At 42.3% G+C, this 13758-nt stretch overlaps 2 protein-coding genes across 2 annotated transcripts; one reads left to right on the forward strand and one right to left on the reverse strand.

Moving 5' to 3' along the window:
• Positions 1–798: 798 nt before the first annotated feature.
• On the forward strand, positions 799–6971 carry LOC120025151 (eukaryotic translation initiation factor 3 subunit J-A-like). The gene is made up of 8 exons (XM_038969606.1): positions 799–920; positions 1068–1159; positions 2428–2479; positions 4452–4543; positions 4627–4732; positions 4825–5001; positions 5258–5331; positions 5594–6971. The coding sequence occupies exons 1-8, from the start codon at positions 899–901 to the stop codon at positions 5723–5725; spliced, it is 747 nt and encodes a 248-aa protein (XP_038825534.1). The 5' UTR covers positions 799–898; the 3' UTR covers positions 5726–6971.
• A 449-nt stretch (positions 6972–7420) lies between these two features.
• On the reverse strand, positions 7421–13207 carry LOC120025317 (cartilage intermediate layer protein 1-like). The gene is made up of 8 exons (XM_038969814.1): positions 13147–13207; positions 11899–11964; positions 11368–11637; positions 11030–11227; positions 10563–10877; positions 10363–10471; positions 10092–10249; positions 7421–9911 (listed from the first exon to the last, which is right to left on the reverse strand). Exons 1-8 carry the CDS (start codon positions 13205–13207, stop codon positions 7561–7563), a joined length of 3528 nt encoding a protein of 1175 aa, XP_038825742.1. The 3' UTR covers positions 7421–7560.
• Between the last annotated feature and the right edge of the window lie 551 nt (positions 13208–13758).

The following is a 13758-nucleotide window of genomic DNA, read 5'->3' on the forward strand; positions in this document are numbered from 1 at the left end:
AAGAGACATATTTGCTATCGGCCTATTCTCTGAGTGAAGAAAAATACATTTCTGCATTTATTTATTGCACATTGCCGAGTTGTAGTCTTCAGTTTAGGCTGACAATTATTTTGTTTGGTTTAAGGTTGAATAAAATCTTATTTTAATGCTTAAATGTAATTGTTTTAAATGTAAAGAGAGAACCACATGAATACTCTTATCTCAAAAGTACAGTGATGTTTTCTATTATTTGAGAATTAATGTTTCTAAATTGTTTTTAAATTCTTGTCTACCTGTAAAGTATTTCGGCAACAATTTACATGGTGTACTTTATAAAGGGTCTGTTAATGGTTTATAAGTAGTCCAGTAGACTACTTTCTAAAGTTGTGTTAAGTGTTACCAATATTTCTGTAACACTAAAATAATCTAGCCTATATAACACTCATTGCAAATCCTTTTGGGGTATTTACTCCAAGTATTGTAATTGCTGTGAGTTTTGTGTGAATACTCATGCATAAATGTTTTCTAATAAAGAACTTCTACATTGTATTCCTTTAATTTAGAATTTTTTTGGTCAGCAAAATGTTTAGCCGAAAAACATGTTTAACATGGAGCTGTCAATCATCTCAGCTTCGCCTAAATTTCCTAAACAAAGTGTCAGGGTCATGGTGTTGAAGTTACATATTATGCCTTTAATTAAATATTAAAATGTAAGATTGAGGGACAGTGCGATTTTTTTTTTTTTTTTTTACTCAAAAGGCATACTTTTCCATGAAGGGGCTTTCCTTTCTTTAATTTTTTTTTAAAGAGAGCAGCAACTCCTAGCTTTGCAGAGCGGTAAAGCCTCGTCTACTTTCTCCATCTGCTTTGCTGCTTTCAGTTCAGAGTTCTGTCAAACCCGCACACACACACAGCCAAGATGGCGGATGCCGACGATTGGGGTGAGAAGAAAGTTAGAAATTATATCTTGTGACAGCTATATTTAGGGTTTTGGGAAAGATGTGTAACATTGTGATTGATAATAGCTCGTTTATCGTTTTTGAACGTTTAAGATAACTGTTAGTTACCATTACAATGTGTATTTATAGACGCTGACAACTTCGAGACGGACGTCGCGCCGATCAAAAAGGCGGTAGTGCTGGACAAATGGGAAGGCGAAGACGAAGATGAAGATGTGAAGGTAACCAGACAACTAACTAACTAGCTAGCTAGTTACATGATAAAGGCCATATTTCAGGTCATAATTAACCCATTAGTTGTGTGTAACACAACACGCCTTGCTAGTTAGTTTGTGGTCATTAGCTAGCTAGCCGCCAACTAGCATAGCATTATCCACGTTTCTAGCTAGTTAGCGTTAACCGATATATCTTAGCTAGCTCGATCTTGTACAAGCTGTGAGGCCGCACATGTGAAAACTGTTGGTGTGTGTCTCTTGGTTCGAGCTGAGCATAGACTCATTCTCTGACACTTGTTTTTGAATTGATCTACGTTAGTTCCTTTTTGGGGGGTGTAGTTAGAAGCTAGCTAACGTTAGCTACTGAACTAGCTTTTTAGGTTAGCAGCTAACTTATCACATTAGTTCAGACCTAACTTGCTGACTGGCTAGCTTTAAAATAAACATTAATCATAATCTGACAGCGATTGGTCATTGAAGTCAGTTCAAGGCTTTGTTATACATTTGATAAATATGCACTTGAATGTAAGTTAGCTGGCTAACGTTGTCAATCTTCCCTGATGATATTATGATATTATGACTGAATTGAGCCTTACTACTAGATGCTTCCAACTATGACATATGATAAAGGTAAAGTGTGTTTTCGAGAATCTTCAACAGACTTATCCCGTTGACTCATTTTCACCATGCATATCTAGAAAGTCATCTGAATGTATAGCGTTACTGTGGGATCATACAGCTGTGGAAAAAGCTAGTAAAGCTGTTACAATTGTTGACCATGGATTCTGTCGAGTATAGGTAGTGTTCAAGTCATATGGTGTATTCATGTCCCTAAAACAAGTCATATGGTGTATTCATGTCCCTAAAACAACACTTGATCAGTACAGTACGCCCACAGTTGTTGTTTTTATTTTTTAACTAGGCAAGTCAGTTAAGACCGAGAGAAACGTTCTGTGTTTTTTTGGGATAAGACTTGGGCTAGGTACTTGTCTTATTCCCTTATTAGGGCCTCAGTGGATATGAAACATTTGCCAAATATTGGTTGAAATGCTTTACATAACCACATTTTGTGATAATGTGGCTGTGACTGGTTCTGACTTGTCTTCTGATGTTTGATAATGCAGTTGGTCTCAACCTCAGATCTTGTTTATTTCCTTGAAAATTAAGTCAAGACCTACTCTAGACAAGTCCCAGAACCAACCACTTAACTACCCAGTAGTTAACTACCTCTCGTCACATCATTTGACTCATTCCTGTCTGTTCTCCCTCTGCAGGATAACTGGGATGATGAAGAGGAAGAGAAGAAAGCAGAGGCAAAGAAGTCAGGTGCAGAAATAAACAATTTACAACCAATGGTTTGAGAAAGTAGTGGCTGCAGCCTGTTGTCATATAATATGTTGATCTGCACATTAGAGGTCGACCGATTAATTGGAATGGCCGATTAATTAGGGTCGATTTCAAGTTTTCATAACAATCGGAAATTGGTTAAAAAAAATACACCTTTATTTAACTAGGCAAGTCAGTTAGGAACACATTCTTATTTTCAATGACGGCCTAGGAACGGTGGGTTAACTGCCTTGTTCAGGGGCAGAACGACAGATTTTTACCTTGTCAGCTCAGGGATTCAATCTTGCAACCTTACGGTTAACTACTCCAACGCTCTAACCACCTGCCTCACAAGGAGCCCGCCTGTTACGCGAATGCAGTAAGAAGCCAAGGTAAGTTGCTAGCTAGCATTAAACTTATCTTATAAAAAACAATCAATCAATCATAATCACTAGTTATAACTACACATGGTTGATGATATTACTAGTTTATCTAGCGTGTCCTGCGTTGCATATAATCGGTGCAGTGCGCATTCGCGAAAAGGACTGCCTTTGCTCCAACGTGTACCTAACCATAAACATCAATGCCTTTCTTAAAATCAATACACAGAAGTATATATTTTTTAAACCTGCATATTTAGCTAAAAGAAATCCAGGTTAGCAGGCAATATTAACCAGGTGAAATTGTGTCACTTCTCTTGCGTTCATTGCACGCAGAGTCAGGGTATATGCAACAGTTTGGGCCGCCTGGCTCATTGTGAACTAATTTGCCACAATTTTACGTAATTATGACATAACATTGAAGGTTGTGCAATGTAACAGGAATATTTAGACTGATGGATGCCACCCGTTAGATAAAATACGGAACGGTTCCGTATTTCACTGAAAGAATAAATGTTTTGTTTTTGAGATGATAGTTTTCGGATTCAACCATATTAATGACCTAAGGCTCGTATTTCTGTGTGTTATTATGTTATAATTAAGTCTATGATTTGATAGAGCAATCTGACTGAGCGATGGTGGGCACCAGCAGGCTCGTAAGCATTCATTCAAACAACAGCACTTTCGTGCGTTTTCCCAGCAGCTCTGCTGTTTATGAATTCAAGCCTATCAACTCCTGAGATTAGGCTGCTGTAACCGATGTGAAATGGCTAGCTAGTTAGCGGGGTGCGCGCTAATAGCGTTTCAAACGTCACTCGCTCTGAGACTTGAAGTAGTTGTTCCCCTTGCTCTGCATGGGTAACGCTGCTTCGAGGGTGGCTGTTGTCGATGTGTTCCTGGTTCGAGCCCAGGTAGCGGCGAGGAGAGGGATGGAAGCTATACTGTTACACTGTCAATACTAAAGTGCCTATAAGAACATCCAATAGTCAAAGGTATATGAAATACAAATGGTATAGAGAGAAATAGTCTTATAATAACTACAACCTAAAACTTCTTACCTGGGAATATTGAAGACTCATGTTAAAAGGAACCACCAGCTTTCATATGTTCTCATGTTCTGAGCAAGGAACTTAAACGTTAGCTTTCTTACATGGCACATATTGCACTTTTACTTTCTTCTCCAACACTTTGTTTTTGCATTATTTAAACCAAATTGAACATGTTTCATTATTTATTTGAGGCTAAATAGATTTTATTGATGTATTATATTAAGTTAAAATAAGTGTTCATTCAGTATTGATTTAATTGTTATTATTACAAATACATTTTTAAAAATTGGCCAATTAATCGGTATTGTTTTTTTTGTCCTCCAATAATCGGTATCGGCGTTGAAAAATCAAAATAGGTCGACCTCTACTGCACATAACTGTATATATTTTTGTGAATAAATCACAAACATTTTCTTGCATCATACTGGCTGCTGCCATGTCTTTTTATTATTGGGTACTGGCTGAAAATATGTGTACTTTCAACTTGATTTGATGGTGGTTTCTGTTCCAGAGGTTTGCTGTAACGTTGCTTTTTTATTTCAGAGGCCAAAGTGTCTGAGAAGAAAAAACTGGCCGAAAAAATAAAGGAGAAAGAAAACCGGCTAAGGAAGAAGCAACAAGAGCTGAAAAAGAATGTGAGTTTTGGAAATGTTGGATTAACCTTACAGTTCTGAATCTTTTCTCTCTTGTGAATCCTTTACTTTTTTCTTGTTGATAGTTGGATGAAGAGGAAGAGCTTACACCCGAACAACAGCTAGCAGAAAAGTTGGAAGTCCAGAAGATGCAGGAGGAAGCAGACTTGGAGCTGGCAAAAGAGGCGTTTGGTAAGGTCCTGGAATATCCTGTCAGGTTTAACCCACTAGCCAGCCATACTGTTATTGTGTGTTCTCATTAGTTTTTGTCCTTGTCATTTCAGGAATTTCAGGGTGTAGTACCACAAACAATGTTTCTGGAATTGAAGCCATGTGCCCATCTTCTAAAGAGGACTTCACAGAGTTTGAAAAGCTGCTGAAAGTGAAGATATTACAGTATGAAAAATCTGTGCATTATTCAAGCTTCTTGGAGTCGTTGTTTCGGGAGCTTTGTATTTCATGTGAGTTCAACATCCTTCATGAATTTTGATACATGAAACATGCTTTATTATTTAGTGTGTTTTAGGTTTGTGTACTTATTACCTTAAAACAAATGCCAAACTACATGTCATAAATACCTCATGTCGAGATATGTTTATATACATAAGCCATTCAACAATGGTTTGACTTGACATATTTGGAGTTCACTAACATTCAGGCTCAACCGTTGTGATAACGTATTAACGTGTCTAAACTAAATGTTCTGTTTCTACACAGTGGAAGTTGAAGACTTAAAGAAAATCAGCTCTTCCCTGACAGTGCTACTTAATGAAAAACAGAAGCAAGAAAAAGTAAGTTGTTGACCGTCTTATTCATGCTGAACAAAAATGATGTCATCCTTCTGGAGTTTTCTTCATGAATTGTAGTTCTCCTTACGTTCAGTGGAGGGAGCCCTCTACCAGTACCTCCATATTGCATTTCATTGGACTCTGCTCAAGGAACTAACTTACACCCTGGTTTCCCCATTTACATGAATATTCACTCAATTCACTTTGAAGAACACCAAGTGTTTGTTTGTTTAGCAATGATTTAAGTTTTGTTTTGGTTCCACAGGCAATCAAAGGCAAAAAGAAGAAGAAAGGAGTTGTACTTGGTGGCGGTATGAAAGCCAAGGGGAAAGATGACCTTGCAGACTATGGAGAATTCGATGGTGGCTACACCCAAGACTATGATGACTTCATGTGACGACAGCTATATCCCCACTGCCCTTTCACCCTTTAACCCTCAGAAATGCAGCTGTACTTCTCATGCTATCCAGTGTCATCCTGGAAAAACCTGAACAATGTGTCGCCCTTTCATTTTGCTTCAATGATCCAAGGGACTATACAGGGAGCATCCAGTACCAACACTTCTGTTATTACATTATGAAATTGCCTTTTCTCTCATTCAGCCTCCAAACTTCATAAAGATACAAAACACAGTGAAAAATACTTTACAAGCTGTATGTGATTTGTAGAGCATGTTTTTGATTTAGAGAAATTATATGCTCATGTCAAATTCCAGTTGCTACTGCAGTGACATCTAAACAAATTAGGTTCTATGCAAATCATTTCACCCAGAATGTCTATAAATATAGGTATTTCACTTTACCTGTTGATGGGTTTCTTACAGGAAAGTATATAGTATCTATAACGTTGGTTGCCAAATACACATGTTATCTTTATCCATCGAAAGTTGCGTTCATGCTTTGAAACTGACACTACATGTTTAGTAGTTGATTTTACAGGGGGCTTATGCATTCACTGTAAAAACGGATAGACAAGTGTAATGCATTTTAGAGTTGGGCGGTATCTAGATTTTCATACCATCATACTGGTCCTGTACGCTCAAAATACATTTTAAGCGGCAGGGATTTATCCAGGAGGGACTTGATTGTCTCTGCTGTAACCAAGAAGCTTGATCTTGTAAGTTAGCAAACCAAATGTATAGCTGGAGATAATTTATTTGGCATGTCTAAGATGTATTGAAAATCATACTGTCTGTATTTCAAAAGTATATGGTTTACCGCCCAAGCCGAATTAATTTTACAATAGATGTGACTCAAACCTCATGGCCATCTCTGGATACATCTCTTGAATATCCTTGAACAGTTGAAGCAAGAGTGATTTTAGTTAATTCGTGTGCATGACAAACAGGGAATTTGCTCATCAATTACTAATGCAGATAAAATTGTGATCTGGCATGTTCTCACACAACTGGTCTCCTTAACATTGCTTCTGCAGGCTTGTATCAAGTGAGACGAGGGGGCTTATGGGCTGACCTTAGTGTCTTCATACTGGTAGAAAGGGACATGTTTGATCCTATTTTCTAACAGTTGGTAGTTTTCAAATTGTTAAGGAAATTGGAAATGGTGTACAATATACCACAAAAGATGACCAGCTCTTCAGTGTTTTATATGCATCTAATTTAATAAAATCACTGGTCTAAATGATCCAATTTCTCAACTTTTTTTTTTAACCTGAATTCACTGACCGTTGTGGCTTTCGTGAATTAGAAGTAGCTTGTCTGTAGTGTGCGCTTCACAATGGTGTCAGCTGTGTTGTGAATGTGCCAACAAAGAGGAATCAGCAATCCAACATGTTCTCAGGTTGTTCTTGTTTTATTTGGGGCGTGGTGTCTTCATCACAGGTTACATTCTTGAATGGCATGTGTAATAAATATCCCATTATTTACAATTTCAAGTAGTAAATATTAATCACACCACAGTTTAAGAAAATACAGTATTTGCAGTAACATTAAAATCTCAATGTTCCCTGGGCGATACCTGTGTTATAGATAACAAAATATTTGTTCAGTTATGAAATTATGGTTATGGGCCTTACAATTGATAAACATATTTCAGTAACAAATCAAATGTTATTACAAACCGTACATTATGAAGACAAAAAACCTGTGTATCTTTACTAAAGGGCTAAAATATATACATTTGAATCCCATCACCAATACCCACTTTCTTTAGTGATTTGCCAACATGTCTGATGTGATTGTGATGTGGAGACCCTGATCTGTAGTGCTGTGCTTTAGCCTGAGGTGCGTGTGGCGGTGGGATTCCGAGTACTGCGTCTACGGCTGTTGCGGAGTGCGTTGGCTCCTGCTCTCTGCTTCCTGCCTCGGCCATCCCTCACTGCGCTCGCCAGAGACTGCCCGGGGGAGTTCTGCAGAGCCTGGAACACGCTTTGACGGGTCACCTCACGGTTGCCACAGGTAAAGGTAAGTGCCACTCCTTCGTTGCTCTTCATGACACGGGAAGTGCCGTCAGAGGTGCCATCAAAGCAGCGTCCCAGTGCTATCTCTTTAGCTGTGCGGGGGTCCTGGTCTGTCACTGTGTAGATGCCATAGTTGTGGCCCAGAGGGTCCAGTGGTGCCAGCATTGTGAACTCATTGGTGTCGTTGTTGACGGCTAGAGGCAGGTGATTAATCAGGTACTCCTGAAGCATGGAGTTAACGTTGTCCCTCTTACAGCTGCCCTGAGGGATCACCTTCACCAGAGTGCGGTCCACTCGGTCCTGGTCGTAGAGCATGCCGCTGCACTTGAACTCCAGGCACACAGCAGAGACGGTGGACTGGACCATGTCGCGGATGCTGCGGGTGTCGCGGAGGCCATACAGTTGGCCAACGGTCTTGGGGTGAGTGCCGCCCTGGTTTCGGGAGCGCATGTTGATCTCATGGGGACCATTGATCTTGACCTTGACATAGCAGGCTCGGTACTCCATGGGCTTGGGCCACCAGCTCAGGTAGTCTTCTGTCCAGCTCATAGGATCGTCTTCGTTGAAAGGCACTGTGTTGTAGTCGTAGCGATCTCCCTCCACTCTGGTGAAGCGGAAGTGACCTGCAGTAAATGGGGCTTCCTCACACTCTTTCAGTTGGTCAAATGAGTACACCGGTCCGTTGAGCTCTTCAGCTGTGTTTGGGCTGGGCTTGGCCACATTGATGCTGAAGGCTGTCTTCTTTAACCTGGGGTCATTGTGGTCTGACCGTCTGTAGTTCAGCTTGCCCAGGTATGGCTGAGGGACTCCAATGATGTTGGGGTTAAACTTGGGAGCAGATGGGACTGCCTCGAGTTCTTCTCCTCCCATGTTGGCCATGACGTGGGCAGAATATGCGTCAGCTTTCTGGTCGTCGCAGAAGGCAGGCAGACAGGCACCATTGGGGCCAGTGATGACGCTGTCAAAGCGTCCCCAGGCACGAGGGTTGGAGGAGTAACCTGCAGTGGGCTCCATGTTGATCAGGGTCACCACCACTCCCTCTACCTGCTCGCTGGCCATGAAGCGATCGCTGCGGAAGCCTCGCACCTTGATGTAACACCTCCTGTTCTCTGGGACGTCCAGGTTAAACAGCCTCCTCTCTCTGATCTCCATGTTCCCAATGAGGAAGGTCCTCTCTTCCCTTTTACCACGTTGCTTCTTCTCCATCTGGAAGATCCCCTCCTCCTCCCACATGCCTGTATCGGGGTTCAAGGACCACAGCTTCATGGTGTCCAGGTGCTCAGGCATTTTCACCTGTGTTGAATCCATTTTCACCTTCACCTCTCCGGCGTTCAGTGGTTCTCCGGCCTCCTCGTCCCTGAAGTCGACTGAGAACATACCGTAGGTTCTCAGGGGCAAGGTGTCACCCTCATCTCCTACGAAGTTGAGGTCACTCTGTGCGGCTGCTGCTGTGGACACGTCTCTAGCGTCCAGAAAAGTGATGCTAGCCTTCACATTACCCACAAATACTTCTCCACTCTGCTTGTAGAAAGAGTTGGGTGGGATCTGGATCTCAGCAATAGGATCCTGGCCCTCCACCTCTCCCAGCTGAAGAGTGTTGAGCTCTGTTGAGCTGATGGTCACTGGTTCTTTCTTCCTCAAAAGCTTGATCTCATGGTAGACGGCGCCCCCTTTGGTGTTGAATGGAAGAACCTTGGTGGTGTTGACGAACTTATCCATGTTGTCCACAAAGGTCATCACCAGCCTCTCAGTGTCATGGGGGACCTGGATGGAGAAGGTGCCTTTGTAGCCTGTGCGGCTGACTCTGGCTCCATTGATATAGACGTGACCAAATCTCATGGGCTCCCCAGTGTCTGCAGCCACAGCCCGCCCACGCACAATGACTTTGGTCTCCACACACTTCTGGCAGCCACATTCGGCCACCACCATCGTGGGGAGCTCATAGCCCTGGCATTTCAGTTGTTTCTTCTCCATCTTTGCCACCCCACAGCAGTATGCCACTGAGTCTTTGCACCTGATTCCATTGTCCAGCTGTCCTGCACAAGTCCCTGAGTGGCACTTTCCTACGTCGTAATAGAGTGAGTCGGTGCTGTTTTGATAGCAGTCATGAGGTAAGCGAATAAGGTAGGATCCGGGTTTTGGGTTACATGAAGGTTGATCTTTACCTGTGAGGAGAAAGGGGTAGAAAACAGACCAACACATTAAAAGATTTACAATCAGTTATTTTATGAGAAAATCAATACCCTTTCATTCTCCCTCTGATCATTGACTGATGTCATGCTAATGGCTGTTCACATAGTAAATATGAATGTGTGAATATCAACTGTGGTGCTTTGTGATCAGACCTAAGACTGTGACTATGGCAGGTTTGGACTTGATGGCCCCAGCCTGGTTGCTGGCTCTGCAGTAGTACTCCCCAGTCTGCTCCATGCTCAGGTTTCTTAAGACCAGCGTGCTGTCATAGTTCAGCTGCTTCCTGTCCAGCAGGCTGCCGTTGTGAAACCTACCGAGTCACAGAAGACTGTTGAACACTATACCCAGCAAAAACTGTTTGATTTTGATATGGTATATATATATAACATTTTTCAAGCTGTCATTACAGATCCATTGGCTTACCACTGGTACTCTTCTGGCTCTGGTGATCCACCCACTTTGCAGCAGAGAGCAGCTGTCTGGCCCTCTCTTCTGGCCTTGTTCTCAGGGTTCTTCACCACATGGAGCTTCTCTGAGGGATCACATTACAGTGTCTGAGACCAATGTAAAACAGAGAAATGTAACAATGTCAGCTTTAATTTCTTTTTTTGTGGCCATTTTACCTGCTCTTTTCAGCATGATACTGAGGACAGAGGTGTGTTCGGTGCTGTGGGTCACAGTGACAGTGTGAGGGGCGTGGTTCCGCAGCTGGACGGTCAGTGTGGCGTTGCCGTCGGGACAGATCCCTGGGATGCGGAAGTGTCCATTGTGGTCAGTGACGGTGAGGAGTTTGGAGCTGGGGCCGAAGCGGAGGATGGTGGCCCCTGGGGCAGGGAGACCTCCAGCACCGCGGACAGAGCCCAGTACAATGTGGTCCTGACACATACAAGCGTCACACTCCGCATTCACCCTACCCATCTCACAGTGCAGTGTGCAACCTGGAACAAAAGCAGCAATACAGTTTAGCATGTCAGACAGTGACTTTGTACATTGGTTTAGATTTCTAGAACAAAATGCTTATGGTACTGTGACATTACAGAAGTTTCCATCATATTTAATAGCTGTAATGGAGATGCTGAGAGCGACTCACCAGTCCCAGGGCATTCAGGTCCTTTGCAGGCTCTACCCTCCACTGTAGGTCCGCTGCACTGCTTATCCCACTGCTTAGGCTGGGACTGGCATTTCCTGGAGCGCACCTGCATTGCCACCTGACCACACTTGGCAGAGCAATGGCTCCAGTCTGACCAAGGACCCCAGGCATCCTGAGAGACTTCTGACCCAGTGTTGCCTGATTGAAAACAGGTTTTCACTCCATTACAAAAGACAGATATAATTGCAGTAGATAGAAATGTTTTATTTGACGTAATACAGTAGCTACTTCTCAACTGTATTTAAAGTAAGGCTTCCAGCCACACATACCAGACTGACCTTTAGGGCACAGGAAGCGCACAGCGTAGTTGGAGCAGTTGCGGCCAGGGGCCTGCTCAGCGTTGGCGCACCAGAAGCCCAGGGTAGGATCTGCGTGGATCTTCTCCCCTGTGTTGCGAGCGGGGATCCAGTCAGTGGTGCGAGCCTCCAGGGCCCGGGGGACGTCACACACCCGCGCACGGTAGTAGAAACGGATAGCATCCAACTGCTCATAGTCTCCTCGACCTCCAGGGTGGTCCACGTTGAACCAAGTGGTCCACTCATAGTTATCTGGACACAGAATGTCGCACAATGAATACTACTTCAGAATGTTACAGTGTTTCCTCTTTGGCCATAAAACAATGGCATTACATTGTTTAGCTCTTTTCGCTGCTGCTGTAAACATAACTGGTGCCATTGGGCTGTAATTCTGAAAGTTATACTTCTTCATACCATATTATTACATAGACATTAACCAGACTGAAAGCCACAAGCTGGACTTAATGCCACAGTAGTGACAATTGTGTAAAGAGATGTATTTTGGGATGTTACCTTCAGAGTGGTAGACTGCAGGGTTGTTTTGTCTCGCAACTCTCAAACTGTCTCTCCTCCATGTTCCTGTAAAACATCACACACACCTCACGATGACTCATGATTGACCTGTTGTGACATCACTGACCAATGCCTTAATGCTGACCGGACTGGCCAAACCTCAGACCAGACAGACCAAACCTCTGGCTATTTCTTCCTAGAGTAGTCTGGCCACCCGTAAAGCAATGGGAAAGAATCTGTATCTTTCAAATCGTTCAACTTTTCAACTATACTCTGAGTCATGGAACAATATATTACGACTTTGACTTTCTCTTCATGTTATGCCACACTCTAATCTCTTTCTGGTGATTTGCCCTGTGTACTTTGGAAATATAATGAATTGCTCCAACACATGAATGTGCCAATGGCATTTCAAAGTGGTCAAGGAAATATGTTGTGGACCAACAGTGAAAAGGCTACTAGAGTTGATTTCTTTTCCATTTATGTCCCATCGTTACTCTCAGCTGCAAACAATCAACTGCTTTGTACTAATGTCACTGATCCCAAGAGATTGATACTCATTATTCATTCTCATTGCTGTGTAATTTACAGACTGACTTTTGTAGTGTACAGTGTTACATAATGCACATTTGGACATTTCCCAGACCATTGCATTTACAGTACCCACCAAACGCTATAATCGTTCTGAGTTCACATAGGGGCTCAGTATAAACATGCTACTGGCACGTACTTGTGTGGCCAATTGCAGACAGGTGTCTCCTTAGCCTGGTGCTTATACATATCCCGCCTACTTAAGGATGTGGAGCAGAATCAGTAATGGGGACATGCAACAATATGCCTCTGTTTACTAATGGTTTGGGAGAATATGGAGCACAGGCTTCTGCAGAGTCAGAAGATCACCAGGCTGCTGTCAATGTCCAAAGGAGACCTCTGTTCTGACTTCTCAAATTCACATGAGATAATACTCTCAACTGTATTTATTTATTTTATTTCACCTTTATTTAACCAGGTAGGCAAGTTGAGAACACGTAATGAAATGATCAATGATAATCGAATTTCCACATACAGGATATCATCCTGGTTTACGTTTTGACACATGTTGAAAAAAATGTAAAAGTTTTCCAGTTGAAATAATAGTTACAATTCCCAAACCGAGCTGTGTGTGTGTTCTTGTGTGCATGTTAGGGATGTGTGTGTGTGTATTGGGGACAGTAAGAATGTAAATAGTAACTGCTAATGAAGACCAACCTTGTGCCGTAGTGGTGACTCCCAGAGCTAGGAGGAGAGCCCATGTTGACAGGCAGCACATCCTGGAACGCTGCTGTTGCCTCTGACCTGTGACCTGTGACCTTGTGGTAATGACCTTCACACGCCAGAATAGTCCACCAACACCTCCAGCAACTCCTATAGAGGGAAAATGTAAATACTTAGCCAGAATCATTGCTGACAGATTATCACAAACAAAAACAGTAAAGTGTAACTTTGTGTTACACAGTATTAAATTTAATAATTTTATTTTCTATTGCATATGATTCCATGGATGGAATATTAGGTATTTTAAATATCTCAAACATATCAAGTAGAGGACCTCCACCAAAGGAGGCTGGAAGGAGGAGCTATAAGAGGATGGGCTCATTGTAATGGCTGGAATGGAATAAATGGAAAGGTATCAAACATATGGAAACTACGTTTGACTCTGTTCTATTAATGGCATTCCAGCCATTACAATGAGACGGTCCTCCTATAACTCCTCCCACCAGCCTCCACTGATCTACAACCCAGTCACAGTTATTAAATGCATATTTTCACTGAGGAGATTTTTAAAAAACATACAGTATATTGGTGGTTAAATACCCCAAG

This window comes from Salvelinus namaycush, chromosome 30 (assembly GCF_016432855.1).
Source record: "Salvelinus namaycush isolate Seneca chromosome 30, SaNama_1.0, whole genome shotgun sequence".
Lineage (NCBI taxonomy): Eukaryota > Metazoa > Chordata > Actinopteri > Salmoniformes > Salmonidae > Salvelinus > Salvelinus namaycush.

What these genes read in the sequence shown, in the direction of transcription:
- LOC120025151 (XM_038969606.1), top strand. Translation starts at nt 899, where the DNA reads ATGGCGGATGCCGACGATTGGG. An exon ending in AACAAGAGCTGAAAAAGAAT is followed by an intron (nt 4,544 to 4,626) that starts GTGAGTTTTGGA and finishes TCTTGTTGATAG; the next exon opens with TTGGATGAAGAGGAAGAGCT. An exon ending in TCGGGAGCTTTGTATTTCAT is followed by an intron (nt 5,002 to 5,257) that starts GTGAGTTCAACA and finishes GTTTCTACACAG; the next exon opens with TGGAAGTTGAAGACTTAAAG.
- LOC120025317 (XM_038969814.1), bottom strand. Translation starts at nt 13,207, where the DNA reads ATGTGCTGCCTGTCAACATGGGCTCTCCTCCTAGCTCTGGGAGTCACC. An exon ending in TATCATGCTGAAAAGAGCAG is followed by an intron (nt 10,472 to 10,562) that starts GTAAAATGGCCA and finishes GTGATCCCTCAG; the next exon opens with AGAAGCTCCATGTGGTGAAG. An exon ending in TGCCATAGTCACAGTCTTAG is followed by an intron (nt 9,912 to 10,091) that starts GTCTGATCACAA and finishes TTCTCCTCACAG; the next exon opens with GTAAAGATCAACCTTCATGT.